This window comes from Hypomesus nipponensis, chromosome 15 (assembly GCF_054491055.1).
Source record: "Hypomesus nipponensis isolate SF chromosome 15, ASM5449105v1, whole genome shotgun sequence".
NCBI lineage: Eukaryota > Metazoa > Chordata > Actinopteri > Osmeriformes > Osmeridae > Hypomesus > Hypomesus nipponensis.
In genome coordinates this window covers 6,477,236-6,500,318 of record NC_140375.1, presented here as the reverse complement: position 1 = coordinate 6,500,318, position 23,083 = coordinate 6,477,236, and the positions used below count along the sequence as shown (strand labels likewise).

The following is a 23,083-nucleotide window of genomic DNA, read 5'->3' as shown; positions in this document are numbered from 1 at the left end:
CTGCGGAGGACAGAGACTGGTATGAGGGAGGACTGTGGTTCAATGTGGCCGTGGGTATGACGGGTACAGGATGAGTGTGTGCGTGTGTGGGATGTATGTGTGTGGGCGTGTCTACCTGGAGAGGGCAGAGGTCTGGACCCTGGTGATCGCTGACAGGGGGGGTAGCTGGGGTGCCTGTTGCGGGAGTACACCCTCAGTTTAGGGGTAGTGGGGGGGGACAGGGCGTCAGAGCGCTTGGGGGAGTCGAAGGGGTCCGACCACGGAGACAGCTCTTTATCTGGGGGGTGGGGGGGGTAGAGACACACCATGAGGCGCTGTACATCTTCACACTGATAAATAACACGGAATAAGCATGTTTACTGATGTGTGTGTCTGTACCTGAGAGAGGGCTGTGTGCGATGGTGCGGTTCTCTTCTGGAGCCGACATCTCAGACTCCACCACTGGGGGGCGACACACCAGGATCCTGCAGGTGTACACACAACGCTTGCGGGCATCTAGGGTACTCCAGTACACCCTGGAACACCTGGACACACACACGCACAGAAAAAGCACATGACATTCATGAAAACACATTTTTCATGGTTTTTCCCTGATTTGGTCTGTATTAGTATACTGAAGATATACTCTGATATAGTGCATCTGACTGCAAACAGGATGTCCTTACTGGTATCCTATGGGGAAGAGTTTGCGCTCACAGTCCGACAGCTCAGTCAGTATTCCCAGACAGTCGATGGTCAAAGAGCCTGCAGAAACACACAGAGGGTCAGTCAAATGGAGAGTACAGGTACTCGTGTCTGTCACACTCAAACACACACACGCACACACACACACCTATCATCATGTGGACATTCTCGGGCTCCAGGCCTGTGAGGAACTTCTTCTTGAGGCTGATCCCCTCCAGGTCCACCAGAACCCGCCGGGTCACCTCAAACCCAGACTCAGACACCACCTAGAGGCAGGGTACAGGAACTACAGTCAACACAACAGTGACACTCCCTAGAGGCAGGGTACAGTCTGCAGTGCTACAGCCAACAGAGGACAGATAAGGCACCCCCTAGAGGCAGTGTACAGTAACTACAGGCTCCCTCCAGAGGCAAGCTAACCCTAACCCCAACTACAGTGAACATGGGACAGGATAGGGCTCCAGACCAGGCTTGCTCTCACCTCCCCCTTGCTGAGGTCCCTGTGGCGTTGGCAGTAGACCTTCTTGTCCTCCAGGAAGACACAGTGTTTCTGCCGGGCGCACATGAAGTGGTAGGAGCTGGAGCAGGAGGTCAGACAGCAGCCCACAGTGGCCCCAGGCCTCTGGCAGCTCTCACAGCGCTGGGGAGGGGAGGGAGGGCCATACACACACACACACAGGCCGACACACACAAACATGCATTAGAAAGTGACATTGTCAGACAATAAAAAGCTATAGAAATGTCCAATTTGTGAATGTCTGGTCTACACAGCCAGCTCTATACATCTTCCCCATCCCTGCTGCCTCTAGAGGCCTCCTGCCTCACCAGCTGCCTCCCTCGGTGCACGGCCATGTGGACGTTCTTCAGAGAGCCGTCGTCATCCTCAAACACCTCAGCCGACCACAGAGCACAGTTCACATGGGTCCACTCATTCTGACCCATGTACAGGAGCCGGCCGCCCTCCTGAAGACACACACACACACAGAGGGTTTTCAATGAGGCTGTGCTTATAGGCTCTTTGTATGTGTGTGTTTAAGTGTGCATGTTTTTGTATTTGTGTGTGTGTGTGTGGAGAGGCGAGACTTACGTTGGTGTTCTCGTCCCCGTACTTCAGACACAGAACACACTGACGGTTGTCGCTGACCCCTGGTGGAGGGAGGACGTCAGGACTGTCCTCACGACCCAGGTCTGTCAGAGTGAGACACACACACACACACACGTTACCACCAGGAGAACAGAAAGCAGAGCGGAGCCAGAGCTGAGTCTGTGACTGTGCCGGCAGCCCTCACCGTGCAGCAGGGGGGGAGGGGGAGGCAGATGGGGAGGCGGCGCGGGGAAGGTGGGGGAGTCGGGCTCCCCGGGGGTCTTGGGCCGGGGAGCCGGGATGATCTTCTTCATGAGGGGGGGCTGCTCGGCCCGGGACTGCTCCTCACGCTCCTGCCACTGGGCGTAGTTGTGGTCCAGGGAGGGGGGCAGGACGGCGTGGGGGAGGAGTCCACTGCTGCACACACAGACACACACACACACACACACAGATGAATGAGGCACATGCATAGAAGACCCACAGCCTAGATTATCCTGATAAAAAGTCCTCCTGAAACAGACGCTGTTTAACAAATGGGCTAGATCAGCTATCTAACCACAAGTCGACCACAGGCTGTCTGGGAGTCAAGGAGCTGTAATCTTACATCGCTGAGAGGGGGAGAGAGAGAGAGAGAGATAGAGAGAGAGAAAGAGCAGAGAGAACAGACAGTGAGAGAAAAAGAGACAACAAGATAGAAGAGAGAGCGTGTGAGAGGAAGGAAGGAAAAATGGTGAGAAAGAGCATGATGAAGAAAGACAGGGAGAGAGAGAGAGAGAGACACTGAAGGCTGCAAGCAGGGCTAGACAGCTGATGCAGAGCTAAGTGAAGGGGTCTCCTCCCCCGCCCTCCCCTATAGATCTCTATCTCCTCCTCCAGCCCCTCAAGCCGAGCCACCCCATAGCAACCAGGTCTAACACCCCCCCCCCCCCCCCCTCATCGTAACCCTATCAGCCTCAGCAACATTACTAATTCAGCACATCATCTCAGAGTGAATCCTCGATGTGACCGTGTGTACACCTCGAAAGATTGTCCCATGTCACACACACACACGCAGAAACCCAGCGGAAACACCAGGACCTGATAGACACTCACTTGGGGGAGACTTGGTGACTTTCCCAGTAGCTGGACTCCTTCACTTTAAACCAAGGGAAGACCCTCTCCATTTGCTGTGACAGACAGAGAAGGAAATGGAAGAATGTGGTTGTTAACCGTAGCAGCATAATTAACACCAGCCTGATTGCTTTAGGCGCATTTGATTCGGTTCACCCTGGCCAGACAGAGGCCCCAGGTGGGTGCAAGTGGGTGTCGTCACTGACCCGTGTGAAGAAGCTCTTGACCATGCTGTTGGCCTTGCGGTTCTCTGGCTGGCCTCCATCACTGTTCATGGCTGCCTGGATGATCTTCACAATGTCATCACTGAACTCCAGCTGAAACACACGCTCGGAAAGTTACGTGTGCCCTTTCAGTGAACCTCTCCTCCCTTCCTCCCCTCCCAGCCTTCTCTCGTCAGCTACCTCCCTCCTGGCCACACACACACACACACACACACACAGGCCTGTCTGTGCTATGTTCTCCCGCAGGGTGACATTGTGTGCAGGAGGTGTGAGGCTGTGATCTCCTCTCACCTGTGAACAACAAAGTGAGTGCACCTGGCTAGCTGGCGGGTGGTAGACTGTTCAGATCAGAGTGTATGTCCATGTGCGCGCATGTGTGTATTGGCTTTGTTTTAATAGCCTTGTGGGGAACAGAAATCCATTTTCTTTCGTTGCTACTTCTAGGGTTGTTTAGGGGTTTAGGGTTACGGCTGTGCTAGAATCACATTAAGGGTTAAGGGCTGGGGTCAGGAGTTAGGTATAGTTTTATTGTTAAGGTTAAGAGATATGGTTTGGCTTCGATTTGGGGTTGAGGTTAGGTTTGCAGCTAATGTTCGAGGTTAGGGGAGACTGAATTTTTAATGGGACTGAACTCTGAGTCCCCACAGGGATGGATGGACAACATGTGTGTGTGTGTTTAGGTGTGTAAGCGCGGGGTGGAACGTACCACAGACTTGTAGAGCCCTCGGTCCATCTTCTTCTCCACGGACTCCAGGTCTGGGGGGGAGTCGCTGGGGGGCCCCACCTCAGTCAAGACAGGGGGGTCGGGGCCCTCGGGGGACCTCCGGGAGGGGAGCCTCTCCTCCGTCTCTGGGTTCAGCTCTGGGGGCTTCATCACCGCCTGAGGAGGGGGCGGAGGAGTGTGTGTGAGCATGTGTCGTAAAAGGTACATGTCTTCTATTGTGTCCGAGGCTCACTCGGTGTGTGTGTGTGTGGTAGCAGATATGTTGACACGCGTGTGTGTTTGTGTGAGAGACAGCCTGTGTAGCAGGTGTGTGGACACGTGTGTGTGCGTGTGCAGCCTCACCTGGCGGTAGCGCAGCAGGTGTGTGGAGGTGCGGGAGTTGAGCAGGGCCGTGAGGACCTGTCGGATGCCAGCCTGCTGCTCCCTCTCCAGGGCAGTCCTCCACTCCGCCGGGGGGCGCTCCGTACAGTGGGTGCAGGTGTAGGCCACGCTCTCTGGCAGCTTGGACATTAACTCGTACATCTCATCTAGAGACAGAGAGAGAGAGAAGGAGAGAGAGAGACAGAGGGATATGGAGAGAGAAAGGAGGGAGAACGGGATAAAGAGAGAGAGGAGACAGACATCGAGAGAGATGAAAAAGAGAGAGGGAGAGAAAGAAAGAGAAAAGAGAAAGACACAGAGAGAGTGAGAGAGATTTGTTAGCCCACTCATCCTGCACCTGTCATCCCTCTCTGATACGCCATCAACACACATCACTCCTCCCCAGCACCCCCCTCCTCCCCCTGACCCCTCAGTGTCTCTCACCTGTCACCCCCTCCTCCCCCTGACCCCTCAGTGTCTCTCACCTGTCACCCCCTCCTCCCCCTGACCCCTCAGTGTCTCTCACCTGTCACCCCCTCCTCCCCCCTCCCCCTCAGTGTCTCTCACCTGTCACCCCCTCCTCCCCCTGACCCCTCAGTGTCTCTCACCTGTCACCCCCTCCTCCCCCCTCCCCCTCAGTGTCTCTCACCTGTCACCCCCTCCTCCCCCTGACCCCTCAGTGTCTCTCACCTGTCACCCCCTCCTCCCCCTGACCCCTCAGTGTCTCTCACCTGTCACCCCCTCCTCCCCCTGACCCCTCAGTGTCTCTCACCTGTCACCCCCTCCTCCCCCCTCCCCCTCAGTGTCTCTCACCTGTCACCCCCTCCTCCCCCTGACCCCTCAGTGTCTCTCACCTGTCACCCCCTCCTCCCCCTGACCCCTCAGTGTCTCTCACCTGTCACCCCCTCCTCCCCCCTGACCCCTCAGTGTCTCTCACCTGTCACCCCCTCCTCCCCCTGACCCCTCAGTGTCTCTCACCTGTCACCCCCTCCTCCCCCTGACCCCTCAGTGTCTCTCACCTGTCACCCCCTCCTCCCCCCTCCCCCTCAGTGTCTCTCACCTGTCACCCCCTCCTCCCCCCTCCCCCTCAGTGTCTCTCACCTGTCACCCCCTCCTCCCCCCTCCCCCTCAGTGTCTCTCACCTGTCACCCCCTCCTCCCCCCTCCCCCTCAGTGTCTCTCACCTGTCACCCCCTCCTCCCCCTGACCCCTCAGTGTCTCTCACCTGTCACCCCCTCCTCCCCCCTCCCCCTCAGTGTCTCTCACCTGTCACCCCCTCCTCCCCCCTCCCCCTCAGTGTCTCTCACCTGTCACCCCCTCCTCCCCCCTCCCCCTCAGTGTCTCTCACCTGTCACCCCCTCCTCCCCCTGACCCCTCAGTGTCTCTCACCTGTCACCCCCTCCTCCCCCCTCCCCCTCAGTGTCTCTCACCTGTCACCCCCTCCTCCCCCCTCCCCCTCAGTGTCTCTCACCTGTCACCCCCTCCTCCCCCCTCCCCCTCAGTGTCTCTCACCTGTCACCCCCTCCTCCCCCCTCCCCCTCAGTGTCTCTCACCTGTCACCCCCTCCTCCCCCCTCCCCCTCAGTGTCTCTCACCTGTCACCCCCTCCTCCCCCCTCCCCCTCAGTGTCTCTCACCTGTCACCCCCTCCTCCCCCCTCCCCCTCAGTGTCTCTCACCTGTCACCCCCTCCTCCCCCCTCCCCCTCAGTGTCTCTCACCTGTCACCCCCTCCTCCCCCCTCCCCCTCAGTGTCTCTCACCTGTCACCCCCTCCTCCCCCCCTCCCCCTCAGTGTCTCTCACCTGTCACCCCCTCCTCCCCCCCTCCCCCTCAGTGTCTCTCACCTGTCACCCCCTCCTCCCCCCCCCCCCTCAGTGTCTCTCACCTGTCACCCCCTCCTCCCCCCTCCCCCTCAGTGTCTCTCACCTGTCACCCCCTCCTCCCCCCTCCCCCTCAGTGTCTCTCACCTGTCACCCCCTCCTCCCCCCTCCCCCTCAGTGTCTCTCACCTGTCACCCCCTCCTCCCCCCTCCCCCTCAGTGTCTCTCACCTGTCACCCCCTCCTCCCCCCTCCCCCTCAGTGTCTCTCACCTGTCACCCCCTCCTCCCCCTGACCCCTCAGTGTCTCTCACCTGTCACCCCCTCCTCCCCCTGACCCCTCAGTGTCTCTCACCTGTCACCCCCTCCTCCCCCTGACCCCTCAGTGTCTCTCACCTGTCACCCCCTCCTCCCCCTGACCCCTCAGTGTCTCTCACCTGTCAGGTCCTCACACTTGGAGTGCACCCAGTGGTCACAGCGGCCACACTGCATCATCTTGCTGTCAAAGTCGTCATCGTCATAGCACTTGTTACACAGCGGGCAGAAGTTACCTGGGCAACACACACACACACGTGCAAAAATGCATCAGGTATCTCAGGGATGTGTTCAGCTTGTTCAGAAGTTCAGCATTGCTCAGCCTTGTGGGTATTGTAGTTCTATCTATATTCAATTCTGGTTGTCGACTCATGGTTGTTGTAGTTCAGCGCCACTCAGGGCCTTGTGGGTATTGCAGTTCTGCGGCACCCTGACGACTCACCTTTAGCAAAGAGTTTGGCACAGTCGTGACAGAGTGAGAAGTCATGTGACCACTGGGCGTCCCACGCCTTCCCGGGCTTGGTGGCTCCACAACTCTTACAGCGCACACACTTGGTGCACACCTGGACACACACACACACACCACAGGAGTGTTAGTACTGTCACCCTTGCAGAGCAGAGGGAGAGAGGATGGAGGTCTGGAGGAGGTAGGTGGTGATCATGGAGACACGTGTGTGTGTGTGTGTGTACGCACCCAGACTCTCTTCTTCTTGGTGGGGGTGGTGGGGTGGTTGGGGGCCAGGCACTCGGGGTGGTAGCTGTTACGGCACTTATCACACTCCAGCAGAGGCTGCTGTAGGGGAGAGAGAGAGGGAGAAAGAAAGAGACAGAGACAGAGACAGAGAGAGAGAGAGAGAGAGAGAGAGAGAGAGAGAGAGAGAGAGAGAGAGGCAGGGAGAGGGAGAGAAAGAGAGACAGAGAGAGAGAGAGAGAGAGAGAGAGAGAGGGAGGGAGAGAGAGAGTGAGAGTGAGAGATGTCAGAGAGGGGGGAGAGATGTCAGAGAGGTTAGACCACTGAGAATGGGCTCTGTTTCCTCATTCATGACCACAGGGCCAGCCAGACAACAGCTGATGTCTACAGCTATGCACAACTGTCTGAGCAGGCTGATGAGGTCATGGAAAAATACCTCAACAATCTATTAATACCTACGGAAAAATACCAACAGATTCGGTCAGTTTCTGAACGCCACCAATGAGTAATTCATTCACTTTGGACTTGTAGCTTTCTCTCAGCATGTTTGTGAGCTGCAAGGAGGGAGGCTTCATCCATGGATATCAGCTTCCTGCAGTCAATCACACTGTCCTCCATCCTTACCCAGATAGGACCAAGATCATAATGGACCAGACCCAGTAAGACCTAGACCCAGTACCACCCAGTACGATCCAGTACCTCCCCATCCCAGGATGACCAGGACTTACTTTGGTCTTCTGGTGCTGCCTTCCGCAGGTTTGGCAGAAGCGGCACAGCCGGCAGCACCAGTTCTCCCTCTGCTCCTCCAGGGGGCGCTCTGCCTCGGCCAGGCAGAACAGATGGAAGGGCTCACAGCACACCTGGCAGAAGACAAACTAGAGAGGAAGAGAGCGAGGCCGTCAGAGTGTGTGTTAGTGTGTGTTACCGTGCTCACAAAACACCCAGTCCCCCCCCCCCTCCATGCATATCAACTATTGATGTTTACTTTGATTGCTGTTTAATGTCAATAGGTATTTACAGAACCCCCCCCCCCCCTCACCTCGACGTCGCCACTGCTGGCGCACAGGAAGCAGATGACGCGAGGCGTAATGGGCGTGGAGGTGAGGAGGCTGAGCCCGCCGGCCTGCCACACCCTGTCCGGCTCAGCGGCCCGGCGCTGGAAGTCCAGTCGGATGCGGTGCACTCCGTCCCAGGGCGCCCGGGGCCAGGGCCGCCCCCCCGAGGGAGTGCTCTGCCAGTTTAAAGCCCGGCTGCTGCTCAGGGCTCTGGGGGCGGGGGCCTTCTCCTTCTCTCTCTCCCGCTCCTTCTGCCTGGGCTTCAGAGGAGGAGAGGGGAGGGAGCGCCCCGACGACTTCTTCAGCTGCTGCGGCTTGGACTCGTACGCTGCATGGAGGGGTGGAGCGGACATACAGAGGGAGGGAGGGAGGTCAGTAATGGTAGGCCCACTTGACAACAAGACAAATAAGAATGTGATGTTACACGGCCACGGTTGATCACTGTGCACAAGGTGGGCACAAGCCTCCCCTTTGAGCCTTTCTGTTGGTATTATTAGCATGGATCTCTGGAAGGTTCTCTGACCTGTGTCTGGTGTGGGTGTGGCCAGACCCGGTTGCGGCTGGGGCTTCCTCTTAGGCTCTGAGGGCGGGACCTTGGGCAGGGCATCCTTTTTTGACGGCGCCTGATTGGGTGAAGGGCGTTGCTGCTGCTGGGAGGGCAGCTGGGATTGGGCTGGAGGGGACGGGGAGCTCTGGGACGGAGAAGAGGAGGAGGAAGAGGAGGAAGAAGAGGAAGAAGAGGAGGAGGAAGAGGAGGAAGAGGAGGGAGGGGTGGGCTGCTGTGACTTCAGTCCTTTCTTACTGCTCTGGTTGGTTGGGGGTGGCACTTGTTTTGCCTCCAGGGTGGGGCCTGGTGTCTGGGCAGGGGTGGGGGTTGAGCTGGGTGGCTGAGGGGGCTCGCTAGGGGTGGAGGGTGGAGACGACTGCTTCTCCTCGCCTGCCTTTGGGGGAGGAGTCTCACTCTTCCTGCGTGGAGGCTCCTCCTTCAGAATGGGAGGAGCCGTCTTGAGACCCGACTCTGATATTGGCCCTTTCACAAGCCCCTCCTTCTTATCGGACAGCTTCTTCTTCTTGTCTTTCTTGCCTGAAGGAGAAAACAGATAAAAGCGTTCTTCAGAGAGAGATGAGGAACAAGACACAGAGATAGAGACGAGCAAAAGAGTGAGAGAAAGAGAAAAATAAATGAAGAAAGATACAAGGATAAAGAGAGGGAAACAGAGAGATAGGGAAGAGACTGGGATAGAGGAAGTGGCTGAGAGAGGGAGAGAGAGAGAGAGAGAGAGAGAGAGAGAGAGAGAGAGAGAGAGAGAGAGAGAGAGAGAGAGAGAGAGAGAGAGAGAGAGAGAGATAAAGATAGACAAGGAGAGAAAGACGAGGAGACCCACAGAGAGATTGATGGGAGTGAGGACGTGGCTGACCTTTGCCCTGCTTCTGGAGGATCATCTTGGAAGGCATCCACTGGAGGTTCTGACACTTCCTCACCCTGGGAAAAGAGGAGACACCACGTTAGACCCACGCAGACACTCTCTCACACACACACACTCTCACACACACACACACACACTCTCTCTCTCTCACACACACACACCACCTACAACATCGCCACCAGACTCACTTGCAACACTGCTTCTTGATATTGCGTCCCCCAAACTTTGGCTTGTCCAGACAGTTGGTGCACACACCACAGTCCTCAGGCACCTGGCAGCCGGGGCACTGGCCGCAGCGACGAGATCGACGCCCCTTCCTGGGCGGGGCCTCCTGCAGAGACTTGTTGCGGGTCACCGGCTTGATGGGCGGGGACTGTGGCTCCGCCTCCTCTGAACCCGCCACTGATGATTTGTCTACAGAGCCAGGGTGTTTGGAAGCAGGAAGCGAATGAGACACAAGATAATACTGATCTACTCAAGAGAGATGGTAGCCTAAACGTTTGTGTTAAGAATGGAGTGCATTGTGCTCTACTGTTGATAATCACCAAAGCAACCACAGTACACAAGTTCATCCAAACTTAACTTAACTGTTTTGATAAGTAAAGCGGCCTTGTGGGCAAAATCCCTATCAATTGTCTGGGTGTGGTTTGGTTCTAATGTGATTCTAGCATGGCTGTGGTTCTGATGCGGTTCAAGGGGGGTTGTGGTTCTCACCGTCGTTTCCCATGGAAGACAGGATCTTCTCCCTCTCCTCCCAGGGCAAGGCACTGAGGGTGGGCATGTCGTCAGGGAACACGGCCCGGTTCCGCCCCAGCGCCACGGCCGCACGCCGGCACACATGTTTGATGCGAGGGCCACGGACGGACGCCTCGGACGAATCGCTCTCCTGACCCTGGACACACACACACACACACACGTCACTCTCCTGACCCTGGACACACACACACACGTCAACAACCACATGGAGGCTAGACAGGACACACAGCACAGTCGGATCCTTTCTGTCCAAATCTGTGCGCTGGAATCCAAACAGGGCAGAACGTAGAAATAGCACAACACAGCTACATGTTCAGATGTGGAGAAGTCCACAGATGCATTCAGATGCAGTTATATTTACATCTAGAGAAGTCAATTGTAAAGATTCATTTTAAAGTAGAAAAGTAAAGATACAGATGTTTAAAATAAAGAAAAGTCAGATATATATTTCAAAATACAAGTAAAGATATGTGTATGTGTTAATAAGAGAAGAAACGATATAGATATGTGTCGAGATAGAGAAGTTCAGATATGGAAATGTTAGGAAATAGACAAGTTAAGGTTCACATGTGATGTGCATATGTGCCACAGGGGAGGAGAGACTCAGCTCCATGTCTTTACTGTCACCAAACGGTTTGAAACACACAGTCACGAAAGTATGAAAAGGAACGCAACCCCTCGCTGACAGTCACCTCAGTACCGGTGCCTGGGTTGGGTTGATCGTTTTGAGTGTTTTTACACAAAATAACTTTCAGATCAGTCCCTGAGACTCTCGCTGCATAATGCATGAGGTTGCCAGAATTCCCCTAACATAACCCCCTTTCTGGGACTTTCCTGTCAACAGGTTTCACTCTGAGTAATAACTCTGTAGGGGAGTATTCAGAGTTACAATACTGGGGCCTCTACGGCTAGGGTGATACACCAACCAGGATCAACTGATAAACTAACACAAGCGTCAATATCAAAGGGAAGTCTGCGACGTGAGAGATGCAGATAGGGAGCGCAAAAACAAGACGATGAGGTGGAGAGCAAGAAGAAAGGGAGGGCAGGATGAGTCAGAGGAGGAGAGAGAGAGAGAGAGAGAGAGAGAGAGAGAGAGAGAGAGAGAGAGAGAGAGAGACACACAGACCTGGGCTTTAGGCTGGTCAGGGGGTTTGAGGGACTTGATCTTCTCGATACTGAAGAGTTGGTCCTTAGCCTTCCTCAGCACGCGTGCCACACTCTTGTCAGCCACCGGCTGCTTGTCTGCATGGGCCAGCATGGAGCAAAGAGACGGGGCGGGGGCCTGTCTGCCCTGCGCCTGCCCGGGGACGCCACCCGCTGGCTGGGTTGGGGCACTTGGTTTCTCCCTCTCCTGGTCCTCCAACTCTGGGTCTGCCCCCCTCTCTGAGGGCCGCCCCTTCTTGGTCAGACGACCCTTGGACAGGGAGGGGGGAGGGGTCTGGAGCGCCCCCTTGTCGGTGGGCGGAGCTTCGGTGGAGGAAGAGTCCACGGATGCCGGCTTCTTTCGTCCGGGAGTCTTTTTTGGAGCGAGGGATGAAATGCAGTCGTCTGTCTCCCTTCCCTCGGCGGAGAACAGGCTGGAGGCAGGGCTCGGGGAGGCGTCGGGCGTGGAGACCTTCCCTCCCCTCTTCTCCCACTCCTTCCTCCCCTCCCTCTTGTTTTCCTTCTCTCGCTCCCTGCTTTTCTCCGTGTCCCTGTCCTTCTCCTTGGGGGCCGGGGCGCTCCTGCCCCCTTCGGCCCTCCCCCCGCCACCCCGGCCTGGCTCCTGGGAGCTGGAAGCAAACAGAGGGAAGAGCTGGGAGGAGGAAGAAGCCATGCCGGCAACCGCCCTCCTGCTGTCGGAGGAGGCGTGCGAGGGCAGGCCCAGGGCCCCGTGGCTGGAGAAGGTGCTGAAGGAGGCAGGAGTTAAGGCACTAGTGACTAGAGGGTTGGGGGGCGCCCCCACCCCGCCCCCCGCCACGGGCAGAGAGCCCGACACAGAGCCCCCCATCCCCGGCAGATCCGACGGCCCCCGCCCGGACGCCTGGCCTCCTGATTGGCTGCTTCGCCGGGTCATGGAGTGCGACGGGGACCGCGGCTGGCTGCGCAAAGTTCCCAGGGCCCGCCTCTTCTTGAGTCTGATTGGCCGTAACGAGCTGGAGGAGGTGTGGAGGGGGGACAGCGACCCGGGGCTGCTGCCCGAAGAAGAGTGCAGGGTGACGGACTCAAAGATCCGGGAGTGGGCCTCGCTGGGGGTGAAGCGCGGGGCTCGCAACAGACTGCGCTTCTGGAGAGGGGGCGGCTCGAACCTCGAGGATGGGGGCTGGTGATGGTGGTGGTGGAGGGGAGAGAAGAGGCGCGAGCCGGAGCTGGAGCCGGACCCCCCTCCCTGGGCTGGGAAGCCCCCCGGCGTGACCCCGCCCCCGGCCCCGGCCCCGCCCCCGCCCCCGCCAGGCATCAGGCCCACGTCCTCGGCGGTGAGAGGCGGCGGGCGGAAGTTATCGAAGACGGGCTTCCTGATCAGGCCCTCCTTGGCATACTTGGCGGAGGAGAAGTAGTGGTGCTGGGAGCGAGCCTGGGAGGTCCAGCGGAACGTGGGCTCCCTCAGGATGGACCTGCTGCCCCCCCGCTTGTCCAGCGAGGCCGGGGTCTGCAGGAAGGGGGCGATGGGGTGCGGCAGGATCCAGGGGGACTGGGAGTGGTGCTCGCTGACGGGGCCGCCCGCGTTGGAGGCGGCGGACTGGGGCGGCTGGGGCGGGGTGAGGAGCGGGGGGGGCGGGGGGAGGAGGAAGAGGAGGCGGTGGAGGAGGCCTGCTGGGAGGCGGCCAGGGCGGAAGAGGACATGAGGACCCCCGTTGCGGGGCTGATGATGGCCTTCTTCCCCCCACTGGTCAAGATGCCCCTGCCCCGCCCCCCAACGCTGCCCCGCCCCGACCCCTGGCCTCTCCGACCTCGCCGGCCCCGCTCCACCAGAACCTCCGGCTCCGAGGGCGGCGAGGGGGGCGGCGAGGCGTGCAGCTCCGCCTGGGGGGAGGAGGAGGAGCGGCCGCGCCCGTGGCGGTGCTCGGCCTCCGACGGGGCCTGCGTGGCCTCTGAGGCCTGGGAGTCGCACGACGAGTCGTCCAGGCTGGGGCTGCTGGAGCGGGACGACTCGGCCGAGGACAGCTGGGAGGAGTGCTGGGACATGGAGCCGCAGGACGCCGCACTGCTGCTGAACCGGCCGTTGGTGGCGCCCCCGCCCGCCAGCATGCTGGCCGGCGGGGGCGGGGCGCCGGGCGTGGCGGCGGGGGCCGGCGGGGGAGGGAGGGAGTCGGAAGGGGTGGGCGTCCCGGCGTTGGAGGCTGACGAGGCCTGGACGGGGGAGGCCGAGGAGGGGGGAGGGGCGGTTGCCGCCGCCGCCGCCACGACGGAAGGGGGCGCCTCCAACCTGGGCACCTTCATGTGGGGGGGCGGAGCCCCGAAGCCGCCCTCGTCCTCCATGAAGCGCTTGGGCGTCTTGATGATGCGCAGCGACACGGTGCTCACCACGGGCATGATGAACTGCCGGATGTTCTTCAGCTGGGTCCGCCTCCTGCGGTGGATGGCGCCCTCGCCGCCCGCTGCCCCCGGCGCCCCCACGGCCGCCGCCTCGTTCCCCAGCAGCTTCTTCATCTGCACCCCCTTCTTGGCCCTCTGCAGCAGCTGCTTGGCGATGGTGGCGTCTGTGCGCTTGGCGGGCGGCACCATCCTGGCCGGCTTGATGTGCCGCGGGCTCTGCCGCAGGCCCAGGGGCCGGCCCAGCCTGGAGGGGGAGGGGGAGGCCGGCGGCGAGGTGGCCGGCGAGGGGGGCTCCGGGCTCAGGGGAGGGTGGGAGTCTCTCCCCCTGGCAGCCTTGTGGTTCCCCTCCAGGCCCGAGGCCTGGGCGGCGGCGGCCTGAGCTTTGAGGCGCTCGGCAGAGGGCGGGCGCCCGCGTCGGCGCCGCGGCACGCCCGGCGCGGCCACGCCCTTCCTGGCGATGGCCTGGAGGCGGGACTTGAGCGGGCTGAGCTTCACCTCGCGGAGGCGCTTCAGCTTGGTCAGCTTGGCGTCGCCGCCCTTCGCCTCGGGGTCCTGCTGCTGGACCGAGCCCAGCGGCGTCCGCTTGGACCACTTCCTGTCCTTGTCCTCGTCGTCGTCCTCCTGCTCCGGCCCGGCCGGCCGGCCCTCCTCCCCGGGGTGCCAGGGTCTCGGGGTGCCCGCAGTGGGCGGACGCCCACGCTTCTTCTCCCCGGAGCCAGGGGGCCTGCCGGGCAGACGCTTCACCTTCTGGCCCGGCTGCTCGGCGCCGTCCGGCCGCCCCGGGGCCGGCGAGGAAGAGGAGGAGGAAGGGGAGGAGGAAGGGGGGACGAGGCCCGACGCTGCTTTCTGGGCAGTCGGTGTTCTGGGGGGCCGGCCTCTGGGCTTCTTCTCCTGCCATGGAGGACCTGGACGCACACACACACGGTAACAGAAGAAAACACTTGAAAGTGTACATGCTTTCCCCATGTGCATATACTCTTACACACACACTCATATCCATCAGTGTGTGTGTGTGTGTGTGTGTGTGTGTGTGTGTGTGTGTGTGTGTGTGTGTGTGTGTGCTTACCCTCTGCAGCCCGTACTGGGCTCTGTACTCTGCTGTGTTCACTGACGGTACCAAAACCCCCAAACGCTTCGTCCTGCGGAGCACAAACAAGGAGAGATATGATAAGGCCTGCTGCCTCATCCATCCGGAACATGCCGGAAGTCTCCTGCAGAGCTGCAGCAGCTGTGGAGAGCTGGGTAACGACAGACTAGCAGACCAGCCTCATAACATTACTGATACCTGCCCTACATTCTTCCTGATTCATCTATGGACTGAGAACCACAGTTATCTACACACACACACACGTCAGAAACCACAGTGTGTATGTGTGTGTCTAATCTCTTTGCTGCTGACTCATTCGGCTTCTCTCTCCATTTCTGTCTCCCTGCTGTCATGATGAGGTGCCGAAAGCTACCGACGGCCCTGAGCATTAACTCTCTCACACACACACACACACACACACACACACGCTCTCTCTCTCTCTCTCTCTCTCTCTCACACACACACACACACACACGCTCTCTCTCTCACACACACTCCTACACGATTATCTCACACACCATCCCTCAAAAACAGTCACACGCACACAGATTCTCTCTCGCACAGTCAGGGTCTCTCCACGTCTGGCCTGCTAAGAGTCCTGTTGTCTCCTCTGTAGCCTCACCACTAAGCTGATTAGTCCCACCCAGAGAGGGCAGTCTCAGCCACCACATCAAACTCACACACGCAGGCATAGAAATACGCTCTCTCTAATCTCCTTCAATCAATGCCATGTCCCAAATAGAGGCTTATTATCTGTCCTACCCCACCTTATGCCAGTTGCCCCCCCCCCCCCCCCCCCCCGACCCCCCACCAGACGCCCCCAGGGCAGGAGAGGGGAGGGCCAGGTCAGCAGCCCTGGGGCTTCTCATCACTTGTCAGTCTTTTTGTGCTGTTCATCCTCACAGCATAGAAGGTAGGTGTGTGTGTGTGTGTGTGTGTGTGTGAGAAAGAGCGAGAAGGAGTGAGGGGGGCGTGTCATTTCATCTTTATTTATAGCTGCGTGTAGTACTGCAGTCACGCCAAGCCCTTCAGTCCCAGTTTGTAGGGCAGCTGCTGTCTAAGACGGCTACACTCACGCATGTACACACACACACCTCCAGGTCAACGCACTGCCTGCCAGTGATGAGATCACAACACAATGCACGCGTTGTACTGATCAGAGCTGAGGTTACGAGCAGCCAGCAAACCTGCTGTCAACACTGGAGCGGATGAAGCCAGGCAGGGGAGGACACGTCAGCTGCAACACAACCATCCTCTCTCCCATCTCTCTCTCACTCACTCCCTTCCCCATCTCTCACTCACTCCCTTCCCCATCTCTCTCACACTCTCTCGCCCTCCCACATTTCACTCTCTCTCCCCATGTCTCTCACACTCTCTCGCCCTCCCACATCTCTCACTCTCTCTCCCCATGTCTCTCTCTTCCCCATATCGCTCAATCTCTCTCTCTCTTTCCAACCCATCTCGTTTTCTCTCTCTGAGTTTCTCCCTCCCTTAGCATTACACCTCCCCCTTCCAGGCTGCTAGGTGACAGAGCGGGGCAGGGGGCAGGGCATAGTAGGGGCAGGGGGCGGGGAATAGTAGCTCTCAACGACATCACAACTCTGCCTTGGGCAGGAAATGCAGCTCACACACAAACACCCATGACCGCACACACATGCATGTATACAGAAGCACACAAATGCACAATACACCCACACGTGTGCGCACACGCACACACACACAAACATACACACACAGCCGGGCGGGCGGGCGGGCAGGCAGCAGGGCAAACACATCCCTCCCCCCTCCGATTCACGTCAGCCACACACCCACCCCTCCGCGTCAACCACAGAGCCAAGATGTAAACAAGCAGAACATGAGACAGAGAGGGAGGGAGGGGGGGGGGGGGGAGGGAGGGAGAAGGAAATGGGGAGGAGGAAGAGGGGGAGAAAGAGAAAGAAAAGTATAGGGGGAGAGACGAAAAAGATGAGAGGAAGGAGAGAGAGTGGTAGTGAAAGAAGAGAGAGGAAGTGGGAAAGAGGGGGATGGAGAGATAAAGGGGATGAAGGAGAGAAGCAAGGAGGAGAGCTAGGAAAGCAGGGGGAAAGGCGAGAGGGCATGGAAAGGAAGGAGCGAGAATGGGGGGGGGGGCGTGGAGAGAGAAAGGGGAGGAAGGAGGCAGGGAAGTGAGGGAGGGGGGGAGGAAGGAAGGAAAGAAGGGAGAGGTAGGGAGCAGCATGTCTACCACATGGTACAGCAGCAGAGTCCGCCTCGTCTCCCGGGGCGACCGGAGGATGAAAGGAGGTGGGGCTTGATCAAGCTAACACAGAAGCTTACTATATCTCTGTCCAAACAGGACAGAGATGTGTGTGTCAAACACACACACCCCCCTCCCTGTGTGTGCGTGTGTGTGTGTGCGTGCATGGGAGGGAGGGAGGGAGGGAGGGAGAGACCGCAAGTAGTAAACATGGTGTGTAACGCAGCTTACAGCAAGAGTACAGCTAGAGGTTAGCGGGCTGAGGATGGGGGTGGGGAGGACACAGTAGTGTAGTATCCTGGTTTTCTATTTTCAACCTCTCCCAGGAGAGGAGAGGGGGATGAGGAGAAGCAGGCTGCTGTAGTAACACTCACTACCTGCCTCTCTTTCTCTGCATGCTGGAAAACAAACCTGCAGCAGTCTACTGTTACCCCACCGTTACCCTGGCTACCCTGTGGTTGGGGTGTTTTAGATCTCCATCGTGTTCATCTGGACATTGAGGTGCTCTGAATCAGGTCATCACATCTAAGCCTACAGCAGCTTATTGGATAGAGGCTTACTGGAGGTGATCATGTCGAGGTCTACTGGAGGTGATCATGTCTAAGCCTACTGGAGGTGATCATGTCTAAGCCTACTGGAGGTGATCATGTCGAGGTCTACTGGAGGTGATCATGTCTAAGCCTACTGGAGGTGAACTGATCTAAGCCTACCACAGGTTTGGTGAGATGCAGATGCAGGTTTGACTAGGAGGAAGTGACTAGTATCAGTATGCTGATATCGGTTTACTGGGACAGCCCCTGGCAGCCTCTCTTCAGGCCTCAGCCGGATGTGGGGAAGAGGCCGCTGTGATGGGCTTCATCACTGCTACCCAGGTGTGGGAGGTGAGTGGGGATGGGCGTCCCTTCGCTAGGACAACCAGGAGGAGAAATCAGGCTTGCTGAAACGGTTCAGGACCTCCAACCAGGCTTGTTAAAGAAGGCTTTCCAGAAGAGTCTACTGTAGCTGTCAACAAAGCGAAGAGCTTTTTTAAAGATGTTCAGACACACACACACACATCTCATCACTGGCAGCCCACTTAGCCACATCAAGTAGTGTACGTGATCATTAGCTGTACCACTGGGGGATATTTGATAGAGTACTGATTCCCTTCAGCTAGTCTCTAAACCTCTCATTACTACAACCTACCCCCCACCCCTCACCCCCTAGCCACACTGCTGCAGCAGAGACCCTCAAACAGAACATACCTCCCACATGAAAATACCTCCCATTTATAATTGGCTGCTGCTTCTAGTTAACTTCTCAGTCGCTCTGTGGCTCTGTCCTCCCACTGCCCCCCCCCCCCATCTCAGCAGGATGACATCACCACATAGTACACACCTGTGATGTCACAATCCTTCCTGGAATCCGCAGGAAAAACAGGAAGTCCAGTCGAACGGGCCAGTGAGCCATTGCACAAGAGACATCTCACTCTAGGAATAGGGGTTGCATTTTTAGCTGGCCGGCAAATGTGAGCAAAGCCTAAGCCAAGCTAATTAGCCAGAGGCCGTGTCCACCAAAAGGTTGGTATGAGTTCCAGGTGATTAAAGGCAAAGTGTTGAAAGGCAGAGTTTCTGCTCACATTTGTGAGGCTCAGCTCAGAGCCACGCGACACCTAGTCCTGGAGGCAAGCACAGGAGTTCATGTTGGTGTTGCTGACTGATGCCTCATGTTCCAACACCTCCCACCCACCAAGTCAGGACAGGGAGCAGCGGACCTGGAGCACCAGAAAGGCAGGCCAGGGACTGAGAGCAGACAGGCAGGGACTGATAGAGACAGGGAGGGAGAGACAGGCAGGGAGACACAGGGACTGAGACAGACAAGGAGCCTGAAATACTCGCACACTAGAGCACTAGTCAAAACAAAGGCTGAAGAGGTGCAATAAGGGACATAAAGTTTGTGTGTGTAGGGTGTGGGGGGAGACACACACTCATACACAGTGGTCTCTTTCTGAAGAGGGGGTGAAAGCCCTTTGCCCGGCTGCAGCATAAAGCCATGGCTGGAAGGGCCTGTGACTAATCCCCCCCAGCGTGCTCCCTGAGGGAGGGGGGGGGGCACTCCCCCAGCCTTTGATACCTCAGCCTGCACTCTTTCAGCCGCCCGCACTTAGGGAGAGCTGGAATAAAGGATGACACAAAGCTTCCTCCTCCCATCCACACGCTGTCTGGGGGGAAGGTCTGGGGGGAGGGAGAGGGGGAGGGGGGCTTGTTCATGTAAATAGGCCAAACACCTGCCAGACCAGAGTCCTTCCACTCAAACACACCAGTTATATAAACCCAGTGGGGCAGAGAAGAACCGGGTCTGATACCTTTATTCACCGCCCCGCACTTCTGTATGAGTGATTAAACATTGGTCTTAATCTGGGGCCAGACAGAGCAGGGAGCCTGAGCAACTAGACAGTAGGATAGCAAAAGAAAACAATTACCCAAAAAAGAAAAACAAAGAGAGAGGTGTGTGTGTGTGTTTGACACTTAGGGAAGAGAGGGGGGTTTGGTTCCCCTAAAAGTCAACATTGGCGGTGGTTAGGCAAGCCAGTATCCACTAAACACAATTCTAACATTTGGATGGATCAGGAAGATTAATTTTCGACACACAGCGACAAAAGCCAGCAAATGCTTCCATTTGGACAACAACAGCAACACAAGCCCCTTTTGAGGCGCCCCAATAGGTCTCCCTAATCTATTCCAAAGTGGCAGCTGTCAGAAGAAAAGTTGCTCTCTGCCTCAGACGAGAGTGTGTGTGTGAATAGATTTGGGCCTGCCTGGAAGGCGGGATAGGGGGATGGGGGGGGGGGGGGGCAGTTTGTCTGGCTACAAGCTTCCCCGTGGGCCCAGCAGGCAACAGTGAGCCAGAACAATCCCAGTATCGTTTCTCTGGCCAGACCGGACCAGGCCAGGCGCAACATCCCCTCTCAATGGAACCACCATGCTGTGTCCACACCGTCCCTGTACCGCTGCCTCCTCTGGGACATCTGCCCCCGTCCCTCCAGATAGCAGCCCCTCAGCCTCCCCTCCTTCTCTCCTCTCTGCTCCTCTTATCTGCAGAAAGACTGGAAGCCCTGAGGCACTATTCACTCAAACTACACAAACTATACAGTTCCTCCTGAAAATTATCACTTGTGCCTAAAGCAGTCAAGATCAAGGCAGTGGATTTTAATGTTTGATCTCATGTGTTTAATCAATCTTATACTAACACCGCCGGATGGGATGTAAATTGAATTGGATCAGTGTTTCATCCGAGACTCTTCTTCATTACACTGGGGACCACTTGAGAGGCGAGCAGTTACATTTCATTGAGGTATGGACCGTAATGCGGACCAATCACAACATCAGAACAGTGTGTACTGTACAACAGTTTAGCGGGACGCCCAATTTACCGCAGGAAAATATACAGCAGTACACAAAAATAAACGTTGCTTTCGAATGTTTACAAACAATGAGTGGTTCACATGAACATCAACGGTTCGACAACAGTGGAGAATACGCGCACGGTCTACTCCCACTGCAACGGACGCGTGCTCATCATGGAAAAGGAAGATGGTAGTTCGCTAAAGCGAACACACCCCCACATCACAAGGTCCGTCCAGCCTCGTTGTTATTGTAGCTGAAGAGCGCCCTGTCAGTACTCCACTGCTAATATGTAATAATAAGAACAAATCACAGCCCTTTACGTCTGATGAAACCCTCCAGATTCTCGCCATATGTTTTAAAGCGTCCTCTGCTCCAGCACGCCTCTTCTGCCAGCAGTTACCACAATTCCGACTATTTTTATGCTAGCTACGCACTGTGTGGAGAGGGGGAAAACATGTCCACCTCCCATTTTCCTTGTATGCATCACCAAGTGCTCCCATGGCTAGCGTGGCGTAGTGCGTAGTGCTAGTGCACACTGACTGGCAAACGTTAGCTAGCTAGCAAGCTAGGCGTGCGTTCACGCCAACTACAAAAGCATGGAAGCAAACGTATTGGCCATCTTTGTTTCACGATCAACATACTAATAACCCCCAAGTGGTCACGCTGCAAGTTAAACAGAATACTTCTGGTACTAGCAGACACGAATTGGTTTGGCACGGTAACTAGCCCATAGTCGCTACGTTCAGCTACAGTAGCTTGCGCTAGCGCTCCTGAAAAGCTGAGACTGTTCCAAGATTTGACACCTGGCAGCAAGCACTTGCTTTTTCTAGAGAAGCACTTCGAATAAATGAGTTTGTCGGATACTTCCATTTTTCTGATATGGGATGGGAAAATAAGATTTAAAACTAGATAATAGTTGGCCGCACTAGCGTGGACCACAACTCGTATCTTGCCCTCTTCCCTGCATGTTTTGTTTTCAAGCAGTCTAGCCATATGGGGGGTCGAACAGTTGCTTCCAGGGCACCAAATGGCACCAGACACACACTCAGACTCACCAAACCCTAGCAAGCAAGGTACGGGGAACAAGTCTTGCCAGCTAAAAAACCTATATTATAAACTCGCTTTCTAGTCTGATTCACAGTTCTCTCCTGCACCTTTCCCGCTAGTCAGTAGCCTCAAAATAAAGCATCAATTCTGAGTGTCAGTCTGTGTGAATTGCGCTAGCAGTAACGGCTTGACACGAGAAACTACTCAATACTTCAAACACAAGTAGCTATACAGGGAGCTGAAGGCAGGCTAAACAAGTCATCATACGCTACTAGCTAAGCAGGGTCGTGAATGATCCTCTTCATGTGAATTCTGCTGTTCATATGATGAACCAGCTAGTTCCTCCACTAGCTAGCAAGCTAACTAACTTAGCCAAGACATTCCTACAATTTTGGGAAACGGACTACTATTGCCCACGTTAGCTCAAATTAATTGTTTTGATTGCCTCACTGATGCTAGCCAGAAAGGCCAACGGTCTTATGCTAACAAGCTTGCTAAGTTAGCCAGTTAATAAAAGTTGACTTGAACTAGCCAGCTTGCTACCCAGATTGTCAGCAAGTTCACCTACCAAGCTGGCGGCATGAGACGTGAAACTCTTGGTGGACCTACCTAGTTAGATAGCTAACCAAATATCAAGTTACTGTAGTGTAACACTCACTATAGTCATGAACCACACACCAGCTATCAAACTGGTCCTTACCTCTCCACTGCTGGAGCCGCTCGACTCCCCCAAAACATCCCGAAATTTCTGCAGGTTGCTACCGATGGCAGAGGAGACTTGTAACGCAGCATCAAACCCAGGTCCGAGGCCGGTCGTGTTAGGGTAAGTCCCTGTGCCCGGTCGGAGAGAGGCAGTGACCCGGATTCGGCCCGCTCTCTTCCCGGTGCCCGAGTTGCTGCTCCCTCCGGGCCGAGCAGGGAACCGCCACCGACAGCTGTGCGCCATTTTACACTCTGCCTGCCTGCCCTCCGATCAGACAACTCAGTGGGCGGACACCTAAACCAGCATTACACACACACATCCTCCACTCTCCAATGAACATAAATATCATTATCCATGTTACAGGGTTGAAATCGTGAAGCCCCAACAACGCATTCCCGTCTCTGTGTTCCTATCTAGATGCTGAGTGGCTAGATCAAAAACAGGTTCCATGGCATTACCCCGGGAAAAGCGACTCAGTCAAACCACAAGGGTTTGTAGCCAACTCAACGACAGTGCCTTCTCGTACTCTGTCCACAGAAATATAGTAGGTATTAAAGCACATGCGCAGGAACCAGGAAACCTACGGCGTTAGATTAACTACATAAAACACAAGGTATAAAATACGTTTTTTATTACAACACCAATAACTATAATTGCACATCCGAGCTGTGCAGCGGTAAAATGGGCACGAGTCCTGCTCCTTCCCTGCAAGAAATATCCATAAACCAGCAGTTGTCATCTAATTCTAGAGTCATTACTGGTCAGTTATTATTATCCAATTAATCAATTATCCAATTGGAGTTCTCCATCCTTTCCCCTTGTTTAACGCTAACTTTTTTTGCGCATATTGGGTATACGGGC

The 23,083-nt window shown here is 56.4% G+C and overlaps 1 protein-coding gene across 1 annotated transcript in view; it reads right to left on the bottom strand.

Annotated features, from left to right (window-relative positions):
* The window catches only part of kmt2a (lysine (K)-specific methyltransferase 2A), a 35,774-nt gene extending 13,298 nt beyond the window's left edge, over nucleotides 1–22,476 (bottom strand). The window contains 25 exon segments of the mRNA XM_084673542.1: nucleotides 116–277; nucleotides 379–524; nucleotides 666–744; nucleotides 833–950; nucleotides 1,166–1,324; nucleotides 1,510–1,647; nucleotides 1,772–1,872; nucleotides 1,974–2,185; nucleotides 2,861–2,934; nucleotides 3,085–3,195; nucleotides 3,809–3,982; nucleotides 4,169–4,353; nucleotides 6,438–6,551; nucleotides 6,758–6,878; nucleotides 7,010–7,108; nucleotides 7,735–7,881; nucleotides 8,046–8,389; nucleotides 8,585–9,145; nucleotides 9,480–9,544; nucleotides 9,677–9,902; nucleotides 10,203–10,380; nucleotides 11,374–13,010; nucleotides 13,013–14,668; nucleotides 14,830–14,902; nucleotides 22,220–22,476. Coding sequence (XP_084529668.1) covers nucleotides 116–277; nucleotides 379–524; nucleotides 666–744; nucleotides 833–950; nucleotides 1,166–1,324; nucleotides 1,510–1,647; nucleotides 1,772–1,872; nucleotides 1,974–2,185; nucleotides 2,861–2,934; nucleotides 3,085–3,195; nucleotides 3,809–3,982; nucleotides 4,169–4,353; nucleotides 6,438–6,551; nucleotides 6,758–6,878; nucleotides 7,010–7,108; nucleotides 7,735–7,881; nucleotides 8,046–8,389; nucleotides 8,585–9,145; nucleotides 9,480–9,544; nucleotides 9,677–9,902; nucleotides 10,203–10,380; nucleotides 11,374–13,010; nucleotides 13,013–14,668; nucleotides 14,830–14,902; nucleotides 22,220–22,465 — 7,126 coding nt within the window. The 5' untranslated portion in view covers nucleotides 22,466–22,476.
* Between the last annotated feature and the right edge of the window lie 607 nt (nucleotides 22,477–23,083).